Genomic DNA, 17,394 nt, shown 5'->3' with positions numbered 1-17,394 from the left:
TTTTGGCTCTGCTTTCTGTTGGGGCCAGTGGGTCTTCTCACCGTGGGAACTGATGACTGTCATGTCTCAGAGATCTGGCAGAGTGGTTAGAAGGACAGCCGGCGAGGGCATCTGTACGTCACCCTCTGTTTCTTTTGGCAGCTTCTTTCCCTAGTGTGGCTGTGGAGACATGACTGTGGAAATATCAGAGCTGGCTTACAGTGTGTCTATGTCTAAATAAGCAAATGTATTGATAAGTTATTGATCACCCATCAGATGTATCAACATTCTTTTGAAATGAAATCGGCATTGCATATTTTTTTTCTTGCTAACCACTTTATTGAAACATTTTCAGGCTAAAGTGTTGCCACATTTGTTAAAAAATTTAAATTTCGCACCCGATGATGCGAGTCATTCAGGGCGACGTGTGTAATTACTTTATTGTGCAGCTGGCACTGCTGTGTCAGAGCTGACCCTTCAGCTGGATGGCAGCGAGCTGGCAGCAGAATACTTACAGTCAAGGAGGTTTGACATCAAAACTACTGCTGCCTGATCAGTCACAATACACTCAGAGAAAAAAAGTGTGTGGAAAAACCTCATTCCACTGCCAGCAAAACATTTAAATGACATGAGGTGGAAATGTTCTTTAGTTTTTGGAGGGTGGCCTTAAAGGAGCAGGGCCTTCTGGGACATATTGAGGTCACTATCATGAGTTTAAAGATGATCGTCTCATGCACAAGAAAGCAATGCTTTACTATTCTTCTTGTAGCTAGTTGCTAAGTTTGAGTGTCTGCTTTATGGTGCAGCGAAGGTATCGTACTGATGATTTCATTTGTGCTTTTTTATGAACTGACACCTTCAAGCACGGCATCGATTCAACTCAACTTTTGACCTCAGAATTACAAAGGAAGCATTTTGTTAGTAATTTGTCAGTGCCTTCCATTAAAATAGCTACGTTCCATGATACACAGCTTTGTCTCACTTGATGATAATGCTCCAAAACAGCAAACCAAAACGATGACACAAAGCCTTGCTAGAAATAACATGACCTCCAGCCCTAGCATCAAATCAAAAACAAAATTGAACAGGGAAATATGTCCAAAATAAAAATGGGAGAACAAACATGCTAAAACAATGCTAATCTTGTCTTAAAGGTCTGCTGTGGTCCATCACCAATCTGACACACATCATGGAGATTTCTTAAACAATATTTAAAAGTTAATATTCTGTTGAGTCTTTAAAAAAAAGATTATCTTTGCCCCATGACTTGCCTGGCATGCATTTAGGCATGTGATGTGTATGTGAACCAAACATGGCCACTAGATGGCACTCTTTGAGAGCGTACAGGTATAGTATTTGAAGGTACTCAAAAAGTACCATTTAAATGTTCCTTCAAGAGGAAAGAGATCATTTTCTAACTATATGATCAAACGCATTAAATGGCTTAAGCTTTTCAAAGGGCTGCAGTTCACACCCAAACCTCAAATTATCCAAATTAAATTGTTTGATCCATCTGTTTGTTTGGACACTCCTCGTCTAAGTCAATATGCAATACAGTGCTCAAGTACTGAAGGCAAATAGGAAGATCGAAACTCAAACAAGCATCAAAGCTGATACAAACAATACAGAAATGATCTGACTCTCCCTCTTAACACACTCTGGGCTGTCTTGTCATTTAGTCCTTCTTTAAGAGTTGATGTAAAAATGCATCAATAATGTTTTTGCATGAAGAGAGTCAGCCAACCTGATAGAGGGGGGAGATGATAACAGTGTAGGGAGATGAGTGGAGTTACCCTTATTTTAACACCTTTTCTGCTAATGAGAAGCACAGTAAATGTGCACGTATTAAGAGAAACATTTGTGTGCTCTATAGCACACAATGGAAATGCTAGAAAAATTAAAAAAGCTTTTTATTGGTAAAATCTGGTTTAGGAATAATTGACCTCAGCTCACTTTTTTTGTAGGAGGTTGAACTGGAGACACCCTGGTGTTTCAGATGTGATCAGCTGCTTATAGTGTCACAACACGACACGCCAATGTGTCAACTTGTGAAAGGCTCCTGCACTCCTCCTCCTCTTCTTCCTGACATCTGGTAGAGATTTGACAGAAGCTTTTATCATGAAAAGTGCTAGATTTACCCCTGTCTTGTGGTAAAAAAGCATCACTTACAAATCTGCAAAAGCTGAGCTTAAGTTATCCGTGCAGGAAAATACACCTTTTCCCACAAATCTTTTGTTCACATTTTGAGAAGTCGAATCCTACCCTCTTTTCATACTGTCGCCAAATACAAGTCAAAAGAGTATATTCGATAGAAAATATCTCCCTCACATGAATATCTGTCAACTCAGATTTAGCACATAAACACAAATATACTCACAAAACAAACATACACACAATAAACAATAAAATATGAAACATATAAGACAGGTGAAGTAAACATGGAGAGCAGATGAAGAGGAATATACAAAAGGAATTTCATGGAACTCAACCTTTTTTTTTTTTTTAAAGCTGTGGCAAACAAATGTTTTTGTTCAGTGTCCCTATCTGTTTATAAGGACTGCATGTCATTTCTTCAATACACTCTCCAACAATGCTGCGGGGATTGAGCCTAAACAGGCCTACTTTAGTCCTCTTTAGTATTGTGTGTGGCTTTCATGCAAATGCAACGGCAACAGTGAGCAGAAACCTTTGATCTGAGAGTCTTTGTGGCAGGAACAGTTAATGTAGCAGAAGCATTATGAATCTGGTGGGAAAACAAAATCTGAATCGCAGTGTGGAGACTGTAAATAGAATCTGGGAACCTGATAACTCCAGCTGCAATGTGAATGAAGAGTGCATACACCGCCTCCTGCCACAGAGCCCCACATTTACCTCAGGTTAATGACTGTGGGCTTCATCCAAATCGGTTGATCCATTACTGCAAAACAAGTCGTTTGATGAGCAAATAACAAATGAAGATGGTCATTTCTGCACACTTAAATTATAACAAAGCTTTAGAGTGAGCAATAAAGGGGTCTTCACCTGTATATGTCCCTGTGTCATTTAGCATTGTCAAAGAATAATCAAAACTGCTGTACAGCAAATGTATCTATTGGTTCTGCCCTTGGGTTTGCTGCCTCAAAGACAATAACTGTATCTGTGAATACGTTTGACTGTTCCCTTTAAGGTTTTCTAAGAGACTGTTAAGTTTAAATGTGCTTCACATGTGAGGGTATATATTACTGTTCATTCTCTGGTGTTCTATTGCTATTAATTAATATTAATTAATAAGCAGAACTTTAAAATCAACTAAAGGTTTCTTTGATAAATAAATAATGTATGAGGGAAATCTAAAACATATATAAGTTCATATGACAGGTAATGTTCATGACAATTCATAGACAAAACTGATCTTGAGGAAAAACACCCATGTTTGTTTTCTAACTTAGAAGCATATTATGCTCTTCATAACAGCTTAAATATGATGCATAGTAAACAGACTCCTATTACATATGATAAGAGTTAGACTTTCACTTGAAAATGAAGTCACATCGAAATCATCTTTTTGTATACTGTAAATACATGATGTACATTGCAGTTGTTTGATGTTGTGTAACATGAGAAAAGGGTGTGCCCCTGCTGCTCTCACACAGCCCTGTAGGGAAAAAAAACTCCTTACAGTATATTAACTTACTTACTTTTAAGTCTCCTTCTGAGCACTTTTGCACTTTTCCAAACCCAATAAAAAGACGTACACAAAAAACCTCAGAAAGAAAGGTTCATTTTATTCATCCGACAACAGTGTCAAGGTAAATACAGACAAGCTCACAATGTTTGATTAATCTATGTGCCCGCATCCTCCAGTGAGTCATCCTCTGATTTTCATTTCTAAAGATGTCGTTTTAAAGCCGGATGCCGTTGAAACAGACAGAGGTATCTGCTATAAAAAGGGGGGGTTACTGCAGCCTGGATTTATAAACAAACTAAACTCTGATGTTAAGCAGATTAACTGAAGGGTAATGCCTCAGTATACAGACACATGTCAGCAACAATACATCATGCGAATTGGCTGTTTTAGAATAACTCTCAAAGGGGAAACGCTGGAGATGAAATCTGCTGCAGGAATGATGATAGAAATATTGGTCTGGGAGGGGGGTGAAGGAGGGGTGGGGGGGGGGGTTAATATCGCTGCTGGCCTGCTGGTGTGAAAAGCTTATCCCACACCTCCACCTTCATAATGGCTTTGCCAAGGGGCCCCATGGTGGCTTTGATATTTAGGTAGTTACCCACATAATCAATTCCGGATCCAGTGGCTTCCTCCCTGACAAAGCCATGTTCTTGCTGCTTCTTCTCGTAGTACATCTCTTTGAACAGAGATTCATCACACTCACGGCCCCTTTTATGGATGCCCACTGCAAACCAGTTCTTGTACAGGTTGTAGTCCCAGGGAACTGAGAACATCATGGCCAGAGTCTCAATGTAGTCGTTTTTAGACCTCTCAAAAAGATCGTAGGTCAACACACCAACACTTCCAGTTGCTTTGCCACCAGACTTAGTGAAAGTGCACACCTCCGTCTGTAGAGGGCGCACTGATGGCTGGGGCGGGTTGTATGTTTCGCCATTGTCAAGGTATACCCTGAGCAGTACAAGAACAGACACATACATTACACATACAATGTGGTGTATAGTGGAAAACATGTTTCTGGAACAGTTTGGGCTTACCTAGGGTTCATGAGGCAGTAGTTGTTGGTGATATTTGAGATTTCAATGGTTACACTCCTCTTGCTCTCCACATCGGCTGCCACAGCTTCAGCTGACTCTGTCATGTTGAAATGTTTGTGAGATCTGCTTGCAAAAAAGGAGAAGGTATATGTTAAGTAGCTAAAGAAAAAACATAGATCAGCTGTGATCAACACTTCCTCCATTCCTAAAGACACTTACTGACTAAGAATCAGACTTATGATATAAATATCCTCCTGACCCCTGCTCTGCTGACATGCTTACATTGACCTTCAGAGAAGCACGTAGACTGGAACCGGGTATGAATGATGCATTTCATAGGCTAATGAGATTTCAGAACAGTTGTGAACAATCAGAGAATAGCTGCAGACTGTCTTTGCCTCATTAGAGAGTGCACCTCTTTAATTACTACACTAAGTAGCATGCAATAATGAAGTTAGAGTGAAAACACTGGAGAAGTGATTACCCCTTTATCAACAGATATAATATACAAATCAAACAAATGCCCCGTCAGGCTTCTGTGTGACTCCACAAATTACTTTTATCTTGAGAGTTATGTGCTAATGAGCCATTCCCTGAACTGCAGATTCTTGAATTATTCCATTAAAGTGTTTTTAACCAAATATTGTAATTGACTTACCTTCTGAGAACCTCTGCCGACGTTTCCAACTTCCAAAGTGATAAGAGTTACCTGAAAGGGAGGTGCCCAAAGCAGGTTTTTTTTTTTTTAATTTAGGATACGTGCCAATACCAAGGAAAACCTCCCACTTGCAACACGACCCCAGTAGCACTGTACACACCCTCTCTGAACACACATTTATCACCAACACAAAAAGACGATGAGAACAAATATTTCAACGCTTTCCCCTGCCACACCTTAGTCTGTGGCCGAGTGGAAAAATCCCATCAGATCCCGACGTGCTTGGTGGAAGGGATTGTTCACTCAGCCCACTCCTACAAGATTGTGGGTACAACATCCTGCTGACTGTCTGTTACGGACGAGGAATTTCATTTTTGTGGTATTGTGCAACAGAAAAAACAACACAGATATCTGTAGAGCAGTGGTGTCCAAACTTTTTTTCTTGCGGGCCAAAATTGTCACGTTAGAATCGCTCACAGGCCACAGGGTTTTTTTTTTTTAAAATATTGGAAGGAACTTTTTGTATTTTGACCTCTTCAAAAAATAATGTAAATACACAATAACTAATTGCAGTGGGAAACTGTTGTGTTCTAATTTTTTGGAAAGAATAGTCAGGCTTTTATAGGTCTCCCTCGCTGACATGAAAAAGAAAAAAAGAACGAAATATGCCATCTGATGAGGCCTGGGGCCAAAATCTTCTGATTCCTTGATTTGAAGTCAAGGGCCACAAAAAATCCACTCAAGGGCCACAAATGGCTCCCGGGCCGCACTTTGGACACCCCTGCTGTAGAGCAACCTTATCCTATGAAAAAAAAAATAATTCTCTAAACTTGATTTTTTTGCAAATATGATCATTTTCAACTAAAGAGATAAAAAGATGACTTAACAACTGTTTCTTACTGTCGTGTACGTTTAAACCCACGGATCGAAACATTTAACCATTTATTGACAGAGGGAGTACCTCCTTATTTTGTTTGATAATCTTGAATTCCAAAAACCACAGATTTCGGAGGAAGATGGAGAGTCCTACAGCCAGAAGAACAACATTGTCATCATGGTGATTAAAAAAACATCTATGCAGATATTCCATCTGTTGCTACTCATTAGATTTGGATGGATCAAGCTAAGAGATTAAAAAATGATTACTGTTCATCAGTAATAATGAAAGCATGCACTGAGTGAAGGAAAAAAATAAATCCACACAAAGCAACAAGCATTTGGTCTGAATCTTTTATTATCATGATAAAGAGAAATTAGGTTTGATACACACAAGGACAAGAAAGAAGCTAATGGAGAATCAATGAGCTGACTGTCAGATATTGATGTCTTTCAGGGCCAGAAAATACAGATGACAGCAAATCAGTCTTCCTTTCTTTTCAATGTGTCTGTATGAAAAAATTTAAGTGTAGTCAAATCAAATTGAGTTTATTTATTTTGTTGGGTGCAAAAGTATCCCCCCCAAAAAGTACAAAAAGTCAGAAAACTAAAAGACTATCTTACTCTAGTGACCCATTTTATCGTAGAGCTCCACTTTAACTATAGCTTTACCAATACTGGACATTGTAGCTCTCAGATCCACATAAGTAGCCTTATACAGAAGCCCACAGCCTGACTTGTCAGAGCGGGTAAAGTTACTTTGATCTTTCCCATCATACATCTGGTCATACAGCTGTTTGTCACAGGCACGGGACTGCTCCACCACGCCAACAGCCAGACGGTTCTTGTACAAGTTGTGGTCAAAGGGTACAGAGAACATGATGGCCATGCGGTCAGAGCAAACCTGGCTCTGCATATGGAAGAGGTCATACGTCAACAGGCCGACAGCACCCGTGGCAGTGTGGTCATCCTTTATGAAGGTACACACTTCAATCTTGTTGGTCCTGATGGTGGGCTGGGGTGGGTGATGACTGAAGCCACTTGACATATAAACCCTATAAAAGGATAGCAGAGACAAATCCTTATTATAGCCATTCAGACGATAACTTTTCTGTTCCATTTCTCAGAGTTTCGGGGAAAGACAAGTTTTGTAAGTTTAGTGGAGATTGTCAGGTTACTTTTTTGAGTGCTGGGCTTTCCAGGGTGCCTCAAATACCTTATGCTGATGGATGGACTGTGACTGCACAAGTAGTACCGCGGACTTCTAAGCAACAGTGTACCTGCATACAATGTGCAATGAGGCAGTGGGTGTCACTGCATGATGGATAGGTGGTGGATGTTATACGCAAGTGATGTCACACATGAAAACCACCCATCCAAGATATGGTCTGTCCTGCCACCACTAGATAAATGTTGGGGCAGGGCAGAATTTACAATAAAGATGAGTCATGTTAAGTTATTCTATTGTTACTACATTTTTACTTTTAAGCTGAAAGTAGAGAAGAAGAAGGGTTTTATTGTTTCATTGCAATACATGTTCAGTAAACCACAATTAATAATTTTACACTTGTATTCTGAAAAAAAAATAAAAAAATCCCAAAAAGGCAAAAGTGCAGGAAATACTTTTTTTTTTTTTTAGGGGAATGCATGCTGATAGGATCAAGATGCTGCTTTGGAGCCATTATAAGGGATTGAAACCTCAAAGCAACTTCAAAGAAATGCATTACACATACTGAAATTAATACCACTAGATAAATCCACATCAATAACACTAGATCATATTGATCTAAAGTACATGCCATACAATGCAACAACATATATCTTATTTTTGTTGATGTAAATAAGAGATCAAAACATCCCAAGCTGATTTCATGCAATTAATCTACATTTCTTGGTAAATGTTTCAATTAAGTTTTTACATTAGCCATCCATTTAGAGTATGAGAACCTTCATTAATTTTTCACTTTTTCTGTAAAAGAACGTTAAGTCTTTGCCGCACACCTCACCCTCCTTGGTTTGTTCTTTCCACTACTTTTATGAGTATTTAAAATTATCGACAGACTTACTTTGGGTTGATGAGGCAGTAGCCGCTGCTGACATTGGTTATTTCAATGGTGCAGTTTCTGTTGGTGGTGAGAGTGGCTGACACAGCCTCTGCTGTTTCGGGCATCTTAGCTGCAAGAGGAACAAGAACAACAGCTAAAAACAGTACAGTTATTCAGAAAGTATAGAGCTCTAAATGTATAGTTTCATATCAGAGTATTCAAGTAATAAATATATGAAAGTACCAAGAAAACAAGCAAGGCATGCAAATATTTACAATCTTGCCATAAACTTCAGTAATTAAATTCACCTTTTGGAGTACGACTTGCAGGTTGTTAGACGGCAGTATCAGGTTGTGTTTCCTCAGCTCCTGAAAAGGGTTGAAGAGAGTCTTCCTTTGTGTGATTCCACCTCTGCAGTTCTTGTTCTAACATAAGCACGGGCGTGTCCGCCTGGAATTGAGAATCAACATCCCTTGTGGAAAAACCTACTACAAACAGCACTTAGTACTCAGGCCAACTTATAATAGATGATCACAGTACAAAGTATTCATACATTACTTAGGCAAATCTAGTTTTCATGCAGTGTTTTTTTTTTTAGATATGACATTATATTATTCAGATATTATATAGAAGGTATCTCATCTGTATCTTAAAGGATTATAAACTATTAACTAAGTAAACCATTTTACTTCAGTGGTGTATCTTTATGCAAGACGTGTCAAGTTATGTCATTCATAAAAGTTTAATAAACACAACTATTCTTTCATCTTTCTGCAGTTGGGTAAATGTAGCTCGTGAAGACCCGAATGGAACATTTCATGTGCTGACTTGTTTAGAATGAGACTATTGCTCAACTGATTGCTTGTTGTTGTTTCAGGTGATAGCGACAGACTCCTATGGGCACCCTCCCTCATAAATTTCAACACTTACTATTATGTCACAAAATATTTGACTGCCAACTCTGCTCGAGACGGAGTGTGGATTGAAGTGGAGACAGCCTTTCTCAAAAGTATAGGAACGACTTACAAAAACAATTTCCCAGCAGGCTACACTGCAGGGTTATATTTATCCATAAGATAATAGGTCCTGAGGCTCGTCCTAATTCATTGTTTCGCAAACATGGAGTATTTTGGATAGGGTTTGTTTCCACATCAACCCAAGTCAAGTAATGCTGTGGCAGCTGTTCTATTCCATACACCAGGAGCCTTGAACTTGATTTAAATCCTTCATTTCGGATGCTTGAAGTCACCAGATGGCACCAAACATGCATTTGAAAAAATAAGTTTGCACTACACAGACTTTGACAGTTAATATTTGCTTTCTGGTGGTTAGCCAGTGTCCATAGCAAAGAATCTCGGACAAACAACTCATTTAGTATGCATACCTTTCATTAAGTCCTGTTTAATGGCCATGGCTGCATTCATGTACATTCAACTTCAGGTAAAGAAGAAGTTACCATATATCAAGTCTTACTTAAGTAAGGAAATGATTTAAAATGGAAACAATATACAAATAGTCTGCCTGGATTTGCAGCCTATGCTGTCAAAACACAGAATCAAAAGTCTTAAATATGTGTATTTGAACTGCATTTAAGCCATTAATGCCAGAATTTATCCGAATTTCATTTTATTATACCGAGCAGGTCTATTAAATGTAATTATAGTGTAGAGATATCTGAGAAGAGTTTGTAAGAGGCTATTAAGGAGGTGACAAAAAAACAGAATGTCAGTAATCTCTCTGATGTCGCTGAGGCTTTAAAAGTTTTATGATGACGAAGATAAATGGAGGCTGAAGATAAAGCATATTTTATCACAGTGGCTACGGTATCAGTATCTCCACCTCATGTATCTCATGCGTCTTTAAAGTCTGATAGTCACCTTTGCTAACATTCATCTCTCAGTCTATTTCACATGGATGCCAGTTTAATGGTTCATTTGAACTGACATCATACATTATTTTTGTCAAAATGACATGACAGATTGTAGCTGCCAACATTAATTCCACAACTGACTTGCCACAGAACGAATAGAATATTTGATAAATACAATATTGAGCAGTCTGTTTTAATAAGATTTATTTCTCTACTTTACTTTACAGGGGGAAATGTAAATAGATTAGATTATTGTCATCTGTATAGGCTTTACTACAAGGAGAATAACTAAGCATAGCTAACTAGCATAGCTATAACATCTGCTTTAAGGTCAAAACAGCTGTTTCAGTAATGCAAACACATGTGCATGGTTCATGCAAGTTGAGCATATGCGGAACACAAGCATATCCCCTGCTCCCTCCTTAGAATGACTCAATTAGGCTGTTTGAAATCCAGGTGTGAGCAGCCCAGACGTGCTGGAGGGGAATATGTCATCTCACAGCCAGGAGACACCTGGTGGGCAGGTGTGGCATTTCATGTCTGACACCGCAGTTTCGTGTTAGTAAACAGCAAAATGAATCATTCGACAGAATCAGATGCAAAGCTGCAGAACAGGAAGCGGAGCAGCTGTTGCCATGACAATGTCATTAAATCATTCACAAACAATTTCAATAGCATGGAATAATATGTGTTGAAATATGAGACTGTCACAGGATTTCTATTCTGGTTTGTGATATTTATCCTCAGATCACGACCGATTGTCAGATTTATCCATGAAGTCAGAGGACAAATTCCTCCTCTCATTTTTGGCAGAAATGTAAAACATTTCTACAAACAGGTCAGTTTTAGAGAAATCATGTTTGTCTAAATTTCTAAATAACATTATTTCTGCTTTGATAGATTTGTATAAAGATATTACAATAAAAAAAACTCACACAAACGCTTACTCTACTGATGTGTATTTTTTGCACATCCTTATTCTTCCTATTTAAGCAGTACAATTGATCAGTCTGGAATTTCACAACACATTTCACATTTGAGTAAAATGACGGATATTGCTATTTCAACCTTTATCTGACATGTGCATTTGCTTTTCATGCTGCTGTGTTCCAACTGTTACCTCCATTATCAGACGCATTGTAAATCTTTGTCATCCAATGCTTAATGTCTGATTTTGCTTTGACCTTTTCAAAGAATCCCTCTTTCACTACAAAATGTGATATCGACATAATGGAGCTCTGCTGTGTAGAATTGGCCACTTAGGACGTGTGAAAACAACCGTGATCGCAAATTACTCCTCTGGCGCGTGCTTAAGCAGATGTGCCTGATTAATTTTAGATTGAAATGATGGCAGACTTCTAATTATGCATCTGTAGAAAACTGCAGCATTTGTCCTCACATTTTTACTGCTCGTTGATTGTCTGGACAAGACAAGTTCATCTTTTAATACTTTATTGTAAGGGAATGCATAATCAGTTTGATGTGGAATTATAGACACGTTCATGATTTTTGTCTTCTCAGCAACATTGAGTCATTTAGCAGCTCTTAATGTTATCCTGCATGCTCTACTTCAATTTCCTATAGTTGGTGTTGATCCAAATTTGTGTTAAATGTAGACCCAAAGAAAACACATCATTATCTGAAAAGAATACCGTTACCTGATTCAAAGTTATTTTCATACCATTTGCATAAAGTTTTATTTCTGGAAACACAAGTGGTAAATAACAATATCTTTTCCGTTTTTTGTTTTCTTCCTGAGGAAACACAAACGGTTGTAATCTTTAAATCCTCAGAAAGTTGAAAGAAAATACAGGACCTGATGTGAACACATGGAAAGTGCGCTGTGGTTCTGTTTTGTTCCAACAATGATGTTTTACATGACAATGGTCAAACAATGGTAGTGTAATCAGTCATTACTTAAGTGTGTCATATTCTATAATGTTGTTTATAGAAATAGAAACCTTGCAGGGTGTTTAGATTGAGTTAATTTTCGTCTAAACTGATCACTTTACCTGTATAGTTCTCATCTCATAGACTCCTCAAGGGTTACAGTGTTCAATGTTTCTTTGTTTTGACTTATTTAGAGGACGCCTGATTTCTAGTGGGACATAAAGATAACTTCTTGATGTGTATGCTCTTACACACTCCCAAAAGTATACATAAACATACTCTGTGTGTTTGTCCACTCGAACATTAATATCTATAATGACTCTGAGTAATCTATTGTACAAACTGTAAACAGCATCTTTTTTTTAACTTTTGGTTCAGTTCAAGTACTATGCTGTACATGTTGTTTTCCCCATCAGCCTTTCCATCACTCTATAAGACTGCAAACTGTTTGTTTTGGGAAAACACAATCTGCTCTATTCAAACAGGCTAAAATGTCTATGTGTATATAAAAAAAAAAAAAAAAAATCACAGTCTCAAAAAAATCACAGTGCACTTTTTAAATTCAAATGAAGATCACACTATTCATTTATCATTGCTTCATTTCAGCAGCATGCTCGGCTCCAAAGACTCTGTTGTCATGCCTTAACATTTACAATGCGTTGCACACTTTTCAAATACAAGTTCTCATAATTTTACCCTCTAACTTCAGAAGGTTCATTTGGGTTTTAACACATCACAATTATAAAGAGTGAAATTGAAACTTGAATCACTTACACTTAGATTGTCTGATAAAGCCTGGCATGCTTTGTCAGACTTAAACGTTTCCCGATTCGCAGCAGCATTTCTCTCGGTTTTTTGTTATGTCCTGTTTCTTAAAAGTGGAAATCTAAAAGTCAGTGCAATTAATTGCGCAAGAAAAAAAACCCACTGGGTTTTTTATAACATCTTTTCACTATTGCATAAACTCTTTTTCATCAGCCTTCAGAACGGGAGATTCTGATGAATCCCTTCAGTCATCAAAGTGGTCTTGAAAGGTAAAGGTGCTCTTACGTGGGTTAATGGGTGGGGGGGAGGAAGAGAGGGATTATGCAAACTTCACTGTGATTAATTTTGGCCTGAGACATATCTGCACTGATGGTAGCCGGGAGAGGAGCATATTGATTGATTGCTGCAGGGGGCGCGAGGTTCTGCACATTTACTTTTTGATGAATAGGCTGTCAGGCCCACGAACAACCAAATGTGGCTCCGTAAATGAATGTTTAAGCGATTATAGTATAAGTGTAAATATTACACATCCATTAAGGAGGATTATATTCGGCGCCACTTGGATTGGGGGAGGGGGGGAATGAAGGGGACAGGGGGACAGGCCCGCAGAACATCCCCTAGCAGAGTAGGTGAACAGAGAAATGTGCTTTTAATCTGCATGTATAATGTTTTAGAATTCTAAATAGGAAAGTCCTTGACATTAATCTGTGTGAGTGTCTGTGCATGCAGGCGTACAAGTGTGTGTGTGTTTATGTTGGCTGGGGTGTGTGTGTTTTAAGAGGGCAAGGACTGAAGATGGGGGCTTTAAGTTGACAGAGCATGCCAGTGCATCCAGCCGCTCAAATTACCACACGATAAAATGCATCCGAGGTGTTGCACTAGAGGTGAGTGTGGGAATAAACGCCTGCTTCAAATGATGATTTGTGCTCAACGCGGATTAATTCTCCCACCGAAGAAAAAAATCAATGGCGCTGTGTGCAATAGGAATACATTTGTGTCACTTCTCGGGGACAAAGGAGTGAAAACGCAGCTCAGACACATGGTTTAGACAAAGCACATCAAAATGAGTAAAAAACAGCCAAGAACTGGTTTCACAGCTCATTCTGGAGAGCTGCCAGTAATTAAGGACTTTCTCCTGTCTGTATCTCTCTCCAACCCACATCTCAATGTAAATTAAATACTTTTTTTTCTCTAGGATTCCACTTGTGTAATCTTTAACTTTTGAAGCTTCAGCGTTTGTTCCTTTTAAAATATGCAAATGCATTCACCATATTCATCATTTATAGTTCAAGTAAGCCCTTTTCCATCCTGGTTTTGTCATGCAAACTATTCAATTTGACCATTAGAATAGGGAGCTGGACATTTTTTTTTTTTGATTCATGATTATTTGCTATCGTACTTTTCTGAGCATAAATTGTAATATTAATGTATTAAAACACAAGCTCAGACATACACAGAAAAAAAACTACCCTGAGAAATACAAAGAAATTATCATTTCAAACACAAGCAGAAATACCACAGGGAGGGACCAAATGCACTATTTTTTTTTCTGAACAGCATGTCAAAAGTCTGCAATGAAAACAAATCCGTTCTCGTCATTGTGAGATTATTCTGCCACAATTCTGCTAATTAAGAAACGTGAATGCATAATGCTTTTTGTCCTCCAACAGTTTGCTTTGTTTTCTGAAAAAAACAACTTGACTTTTGCCCTTTGTGGCCACTTCATCTTTCAAAGAGACTTGGGGACAATTTCTGAGTCATGCAAACATGCTGTATTGCAGAGTTTGCTATTAATTTCCATATCCCCTGACAGAATGTCCTCATCCTCGCATTGAGTACACGATAAACACCGGGGCCTCTGTTTGCCTCGGATCTTCTGAAGAGGAGACAGACAGGAGATCAATAAGCTCCCCACCCTTCATCCCGTCTGTAGGCATTGGCTTTTCTTCTGTTAAACACCCACCATCCCTCCAACCTCATCCCTCTCCTTCCCCAAATCATCGCTTCGTCATCACATCCTCCAACAGCTCTCGTGCAGCCTCTCACCCACACAGCCCTCCGCCGCACATTGCGCAACCCCCACTTTCCCCCGCTCCCTCCTGCTTTATAAGAAATATAATCCCATTGATCCGAAACCCGATGGGAAGCGCTGATCTGTAAACAGACGAGGGCTCAATAAGAGCTGTCCAGTCCTCTAGAGAGGGGATGGAGGGATGGAAGGTGTTGGGCTGATTTGAGAGGAGAGAAGGTGGTGGGTGGTGGTGCGGCCTTAGTATCTGCGAGTCTTGGCATCATTTATCAGTTTTATTGCTTTCTTGTCTTATTGCAGACTGCCATGGCCCCTCACCTCGCCCTCCTGCTCCCAGTAAACGTCGCTTCAGTCCCTGCAGCAGCCTCACTTTGATAAAACTTGGTTTTACCAGAGCAATTAAAAGTGAACCGATGAAAGGTGTGACATTTTGCTTTTGACTGACGATGGATTCAGAGTGACAGGCTGGACAGATGCATCCAGGCATAGATATGGATTTATTTTTTCCCCTTATGTTCCCACACCCTCTACCCCATCCCTCCTCTGCCCTTCCCACTGTCTTATTTTTTACATCTGAGGTGACGGGGCCCAGCTGTAAGGGAGTGTGCAACACCCAAACTTACCCTAAATCATTACGTGACAGTTTAAAAGGGCACAGAGCAATAGATGGCTTTTTCTTCTGTCTGTGGTTATTTTCCCTCTCTTCACCCTTTCCCTTGTGTGCCTTTGATGAAGTGAGTGTTTCTATCTGTACTTACACTCCCCCTGTGTCAAGGTCATTTGTTACTGAAAGAGTGAGACACACTCTTGCGTCGCATGGAGGCTTTTTTTTTTACTGGGTGATTTGTGGGAGGTGTAAATTGTGGATTGTTTGAGGTTGTTAAATTTTTAGTACTGAGCCAAAGGTTTCGTTTAAGTCTCTCTTTTGTACTTCAATGAAAGAACACACATTTCCATGTAAGCTCAACCTGGGTTACTCTTTACCTCCTCTAGCTGCGGTTGGAGATTGACAATTCAATAATAGCTTTTTGTGGTTTGGCTATTGATTTCCATCATTAGGTTTAAAGTTAGGAAACATTCAGCAAACACACGACCTCTAGGTGAATTACTTCTTGTGTATCAAAGTTCCCAGAGCTCACACAATTATGTTCATGCTAACTGGGCAACAACATTATAGACATTTTTGAGCCATTGGTCAGAAATACATACAGGAATAGAATGACATTGTTATTAAAATGTGTTTTGATCAATTTAGAGAAAAAAAAAAAAGTGCCATCAAGCATGACTGACATAGCTCAAACATGACCATAGTATAGATAAGAACAATTAAAGGGATACTTGAGGGCTGGATACATGACCATTCAACACTACTACCATGTTTCTAATGATACACAGCTTCATGTAAATGGGTGAAGTATCCCTTTAAGAACACCTCAAGTCCTGCTTTTCAAAAGGACATTTTCAGTGATGACCTGGAGACCAAACTCTGCCGTTAAAAGGTGACATCAATACTCACTCCACAATGCTTCCCTGATGTTCTTTGGGGTTTCTGTTTTTATTAAACGTAACGAACACTCCAAACATGCTGCAAAGACTGAGATCAGCCAAACTCATTCTCCTCTAAAATGGGGTCAGCGGCAGTCCAAGGAGCATGCTGTGCACACATGGAGAGATGTTATTTTCAGTTTGACACATGACCTGACACACAATGAACCAGAAGATGCTACTCACATTTTAACGGAGACGAAACAATCTCCTCAGGTGTATGCACACGTAGAAGCAGGTTTAATGCACAAGAAAAGATTCAGTCCATTGAGTTAAAGAAAACTGAAGATGGCAAGCCATCCATCAGGCACCACCATGATCAGTCCAGACCATTGATCCACCAGTGTTCCCAGTCAGCAGTAACCAGGTGCCTCTAAGAACCGAATGCACAGTCCCACCTTAAGAGAACAAGTGAAATTAATCTTCACATGGGCAGAGAAAAGCCGAAGAAATATTTTAACAGTAGCAAAGGTTGAATACAACTCTAGATCATGCCAACAAGTGCTGGCAAAAAGTAAACCTTACTCATAGAACAAATGTGCTGTTACTATAATTGCATAAATAGAACAACAATAAAATATAATCGTGTCACATGAGAGACTTCTCAAACATTTTTGTTTGTTTGCTATTACAATGAACTGAATTGATCAGGACTTTCAGAAATAAGCTTTCCAGAAATGATTATATAACACATGAGAAGATTCCCAAAAGTTATGTTAACTGGCTTTATTACAGTTTTGATTCATAAATTATTTTTCTGCAATAATAAGTGTTGTACATTGGTGTCGCTTGCCTTTCTTTTTTACAGACTGCTCCTGTATTTAATGAGTGGAGATTTGTAAATTGTCTGTCTACAGCATGCCAGTTTTTTTTTCAGTGAGCAAGCAGGTGCAACTAAATTATGCACAATAGGTATTGGAAATGAACTTCCTTTACTCACACTATTTTTCTTTCTATATTTCTGGAAGGAGTAGCAGGCGTACAGGCGAGCTTTGGGCTAGTGTTGGCACTGGGAATCATTCCAAGTATAATCAAT

General features: G+C 39.0%; 2 protein-coding genes across 3 annotated transcripts; both read right to left on the bottom strand.

The window, feature by feature from the left end:
• Nucleotides 1-3,723: 3,723 nt before the first annotated feature.
• On the bottom strand, nucleotides 3,724-5,603 carry apnl (actinoporin-like protein). Of its 2 annotated transcripts, XM_079365623.1 has the most exons (4): nucleotides 5,575-5,603; nucleotides 5,339-5,389; nucleotides 4,681-4,803; nucleotides 3,724-4,594 (listed from the first exon to the last, which is right to left on the bottom strand). In XM_079365623.1, exons 3-4 carry the CDS (start codon nucleotides 4,782-4,784, stop codon nucleotides 4,138-4,140), a joined length of 561 nt encoding a protein of 186 aa, XP_079221749.1. In that variant the 5' UTR covers nucleotides 4,785-4,803; nucleotides 5,339-5,389; nucleotides 5,575-5,603; the 3' UTR covers nucleotides 3,724-4,137. The 2 variants fall into 2 exon arrangements, with proteins under 2 accessions (XP_079221749.1, XP_079221750.1); XM_079365624.1 differs by lacking the exon at nucleotides 5,575-5,603 and having other exon boundaries at nucleotides 5,339-5,536.
• A 962-nt stretch (nucleotides 5,604-6,565) lies between these two features.
• LOC306837974 (uncharacterized protein) lies at nucleotides 6,566-16,429 on the bottom strand. The gene is made up of 4 exons (XM_079365872.1): nucleotides 16,330-16,429; nucleotides 8,568-8,709; nucleotides 8,281-8,389; nucleotides 6,566-7,269 (listed from the first exon to the last, which is right to left on the bottom strand). The coding sequence occupies exons 3-4, from the start codon at nucleotides 8,382-8,384 to the stop codon at nucleotides 6,840-6,842; spliced, it is 534 nt and encodes a 177-aa protein (XP_079221998.1). The 5' UTR covers nucleotides 8,385-8,389; nucleotides 8,568-8,709; nucleotides 16,330-16,429; the 3' UTR covers nucleotides 6,566-6,839.
• Nucleotides 16,430-17,394: the final 965 nt, after the last annotated feature.

Source organism: Symphodus melops (genome assembly GCF_947650265.1).
Source record: "Symphodus melops genome assembly, chromosome: 17".
Lineage (NCBI taxonomy): Eukaryota > Metazoa > Chordata > Actinopteri > Labriformes > Labridae > Symphodus > Symphodus melops.
The sequence above is the reverse complement of the archived record's forward strand: the minus strand, read 5'-3'. Positions and strand labels throughout refer to the sequence as shown.

Coding starts and splice junctions, on each gene's coding strand:
- apnl (XM_079365623.1), bottom strand. CDS start 4,784: ATGACAGAGTCAGCTGAAGCTGTGGCAGCCGATGTGGAGAGCAAGAGG. Junction 4,595..4,680: donor TACTGCCTCATGAACCCTAG/GTAAGCCCAAAC, acceptor TGTACTGCTCAG/GGTATACCTTGACAATGGCG.
- LOC306837974 (XM_079365872.1), bottom strand. CDS start 8,384: ATGCCCGAAACAGCAGAGGCTGTGTCAGCCACTCTCACCACCAACAGA. Junction 7,270..8,280: donor TACTGCCTCATCAACCCAAA/GTAAGTCTGTCG, acceptor ATCCTTTTATAG/GGTTTATATGTCAAGTGGCT.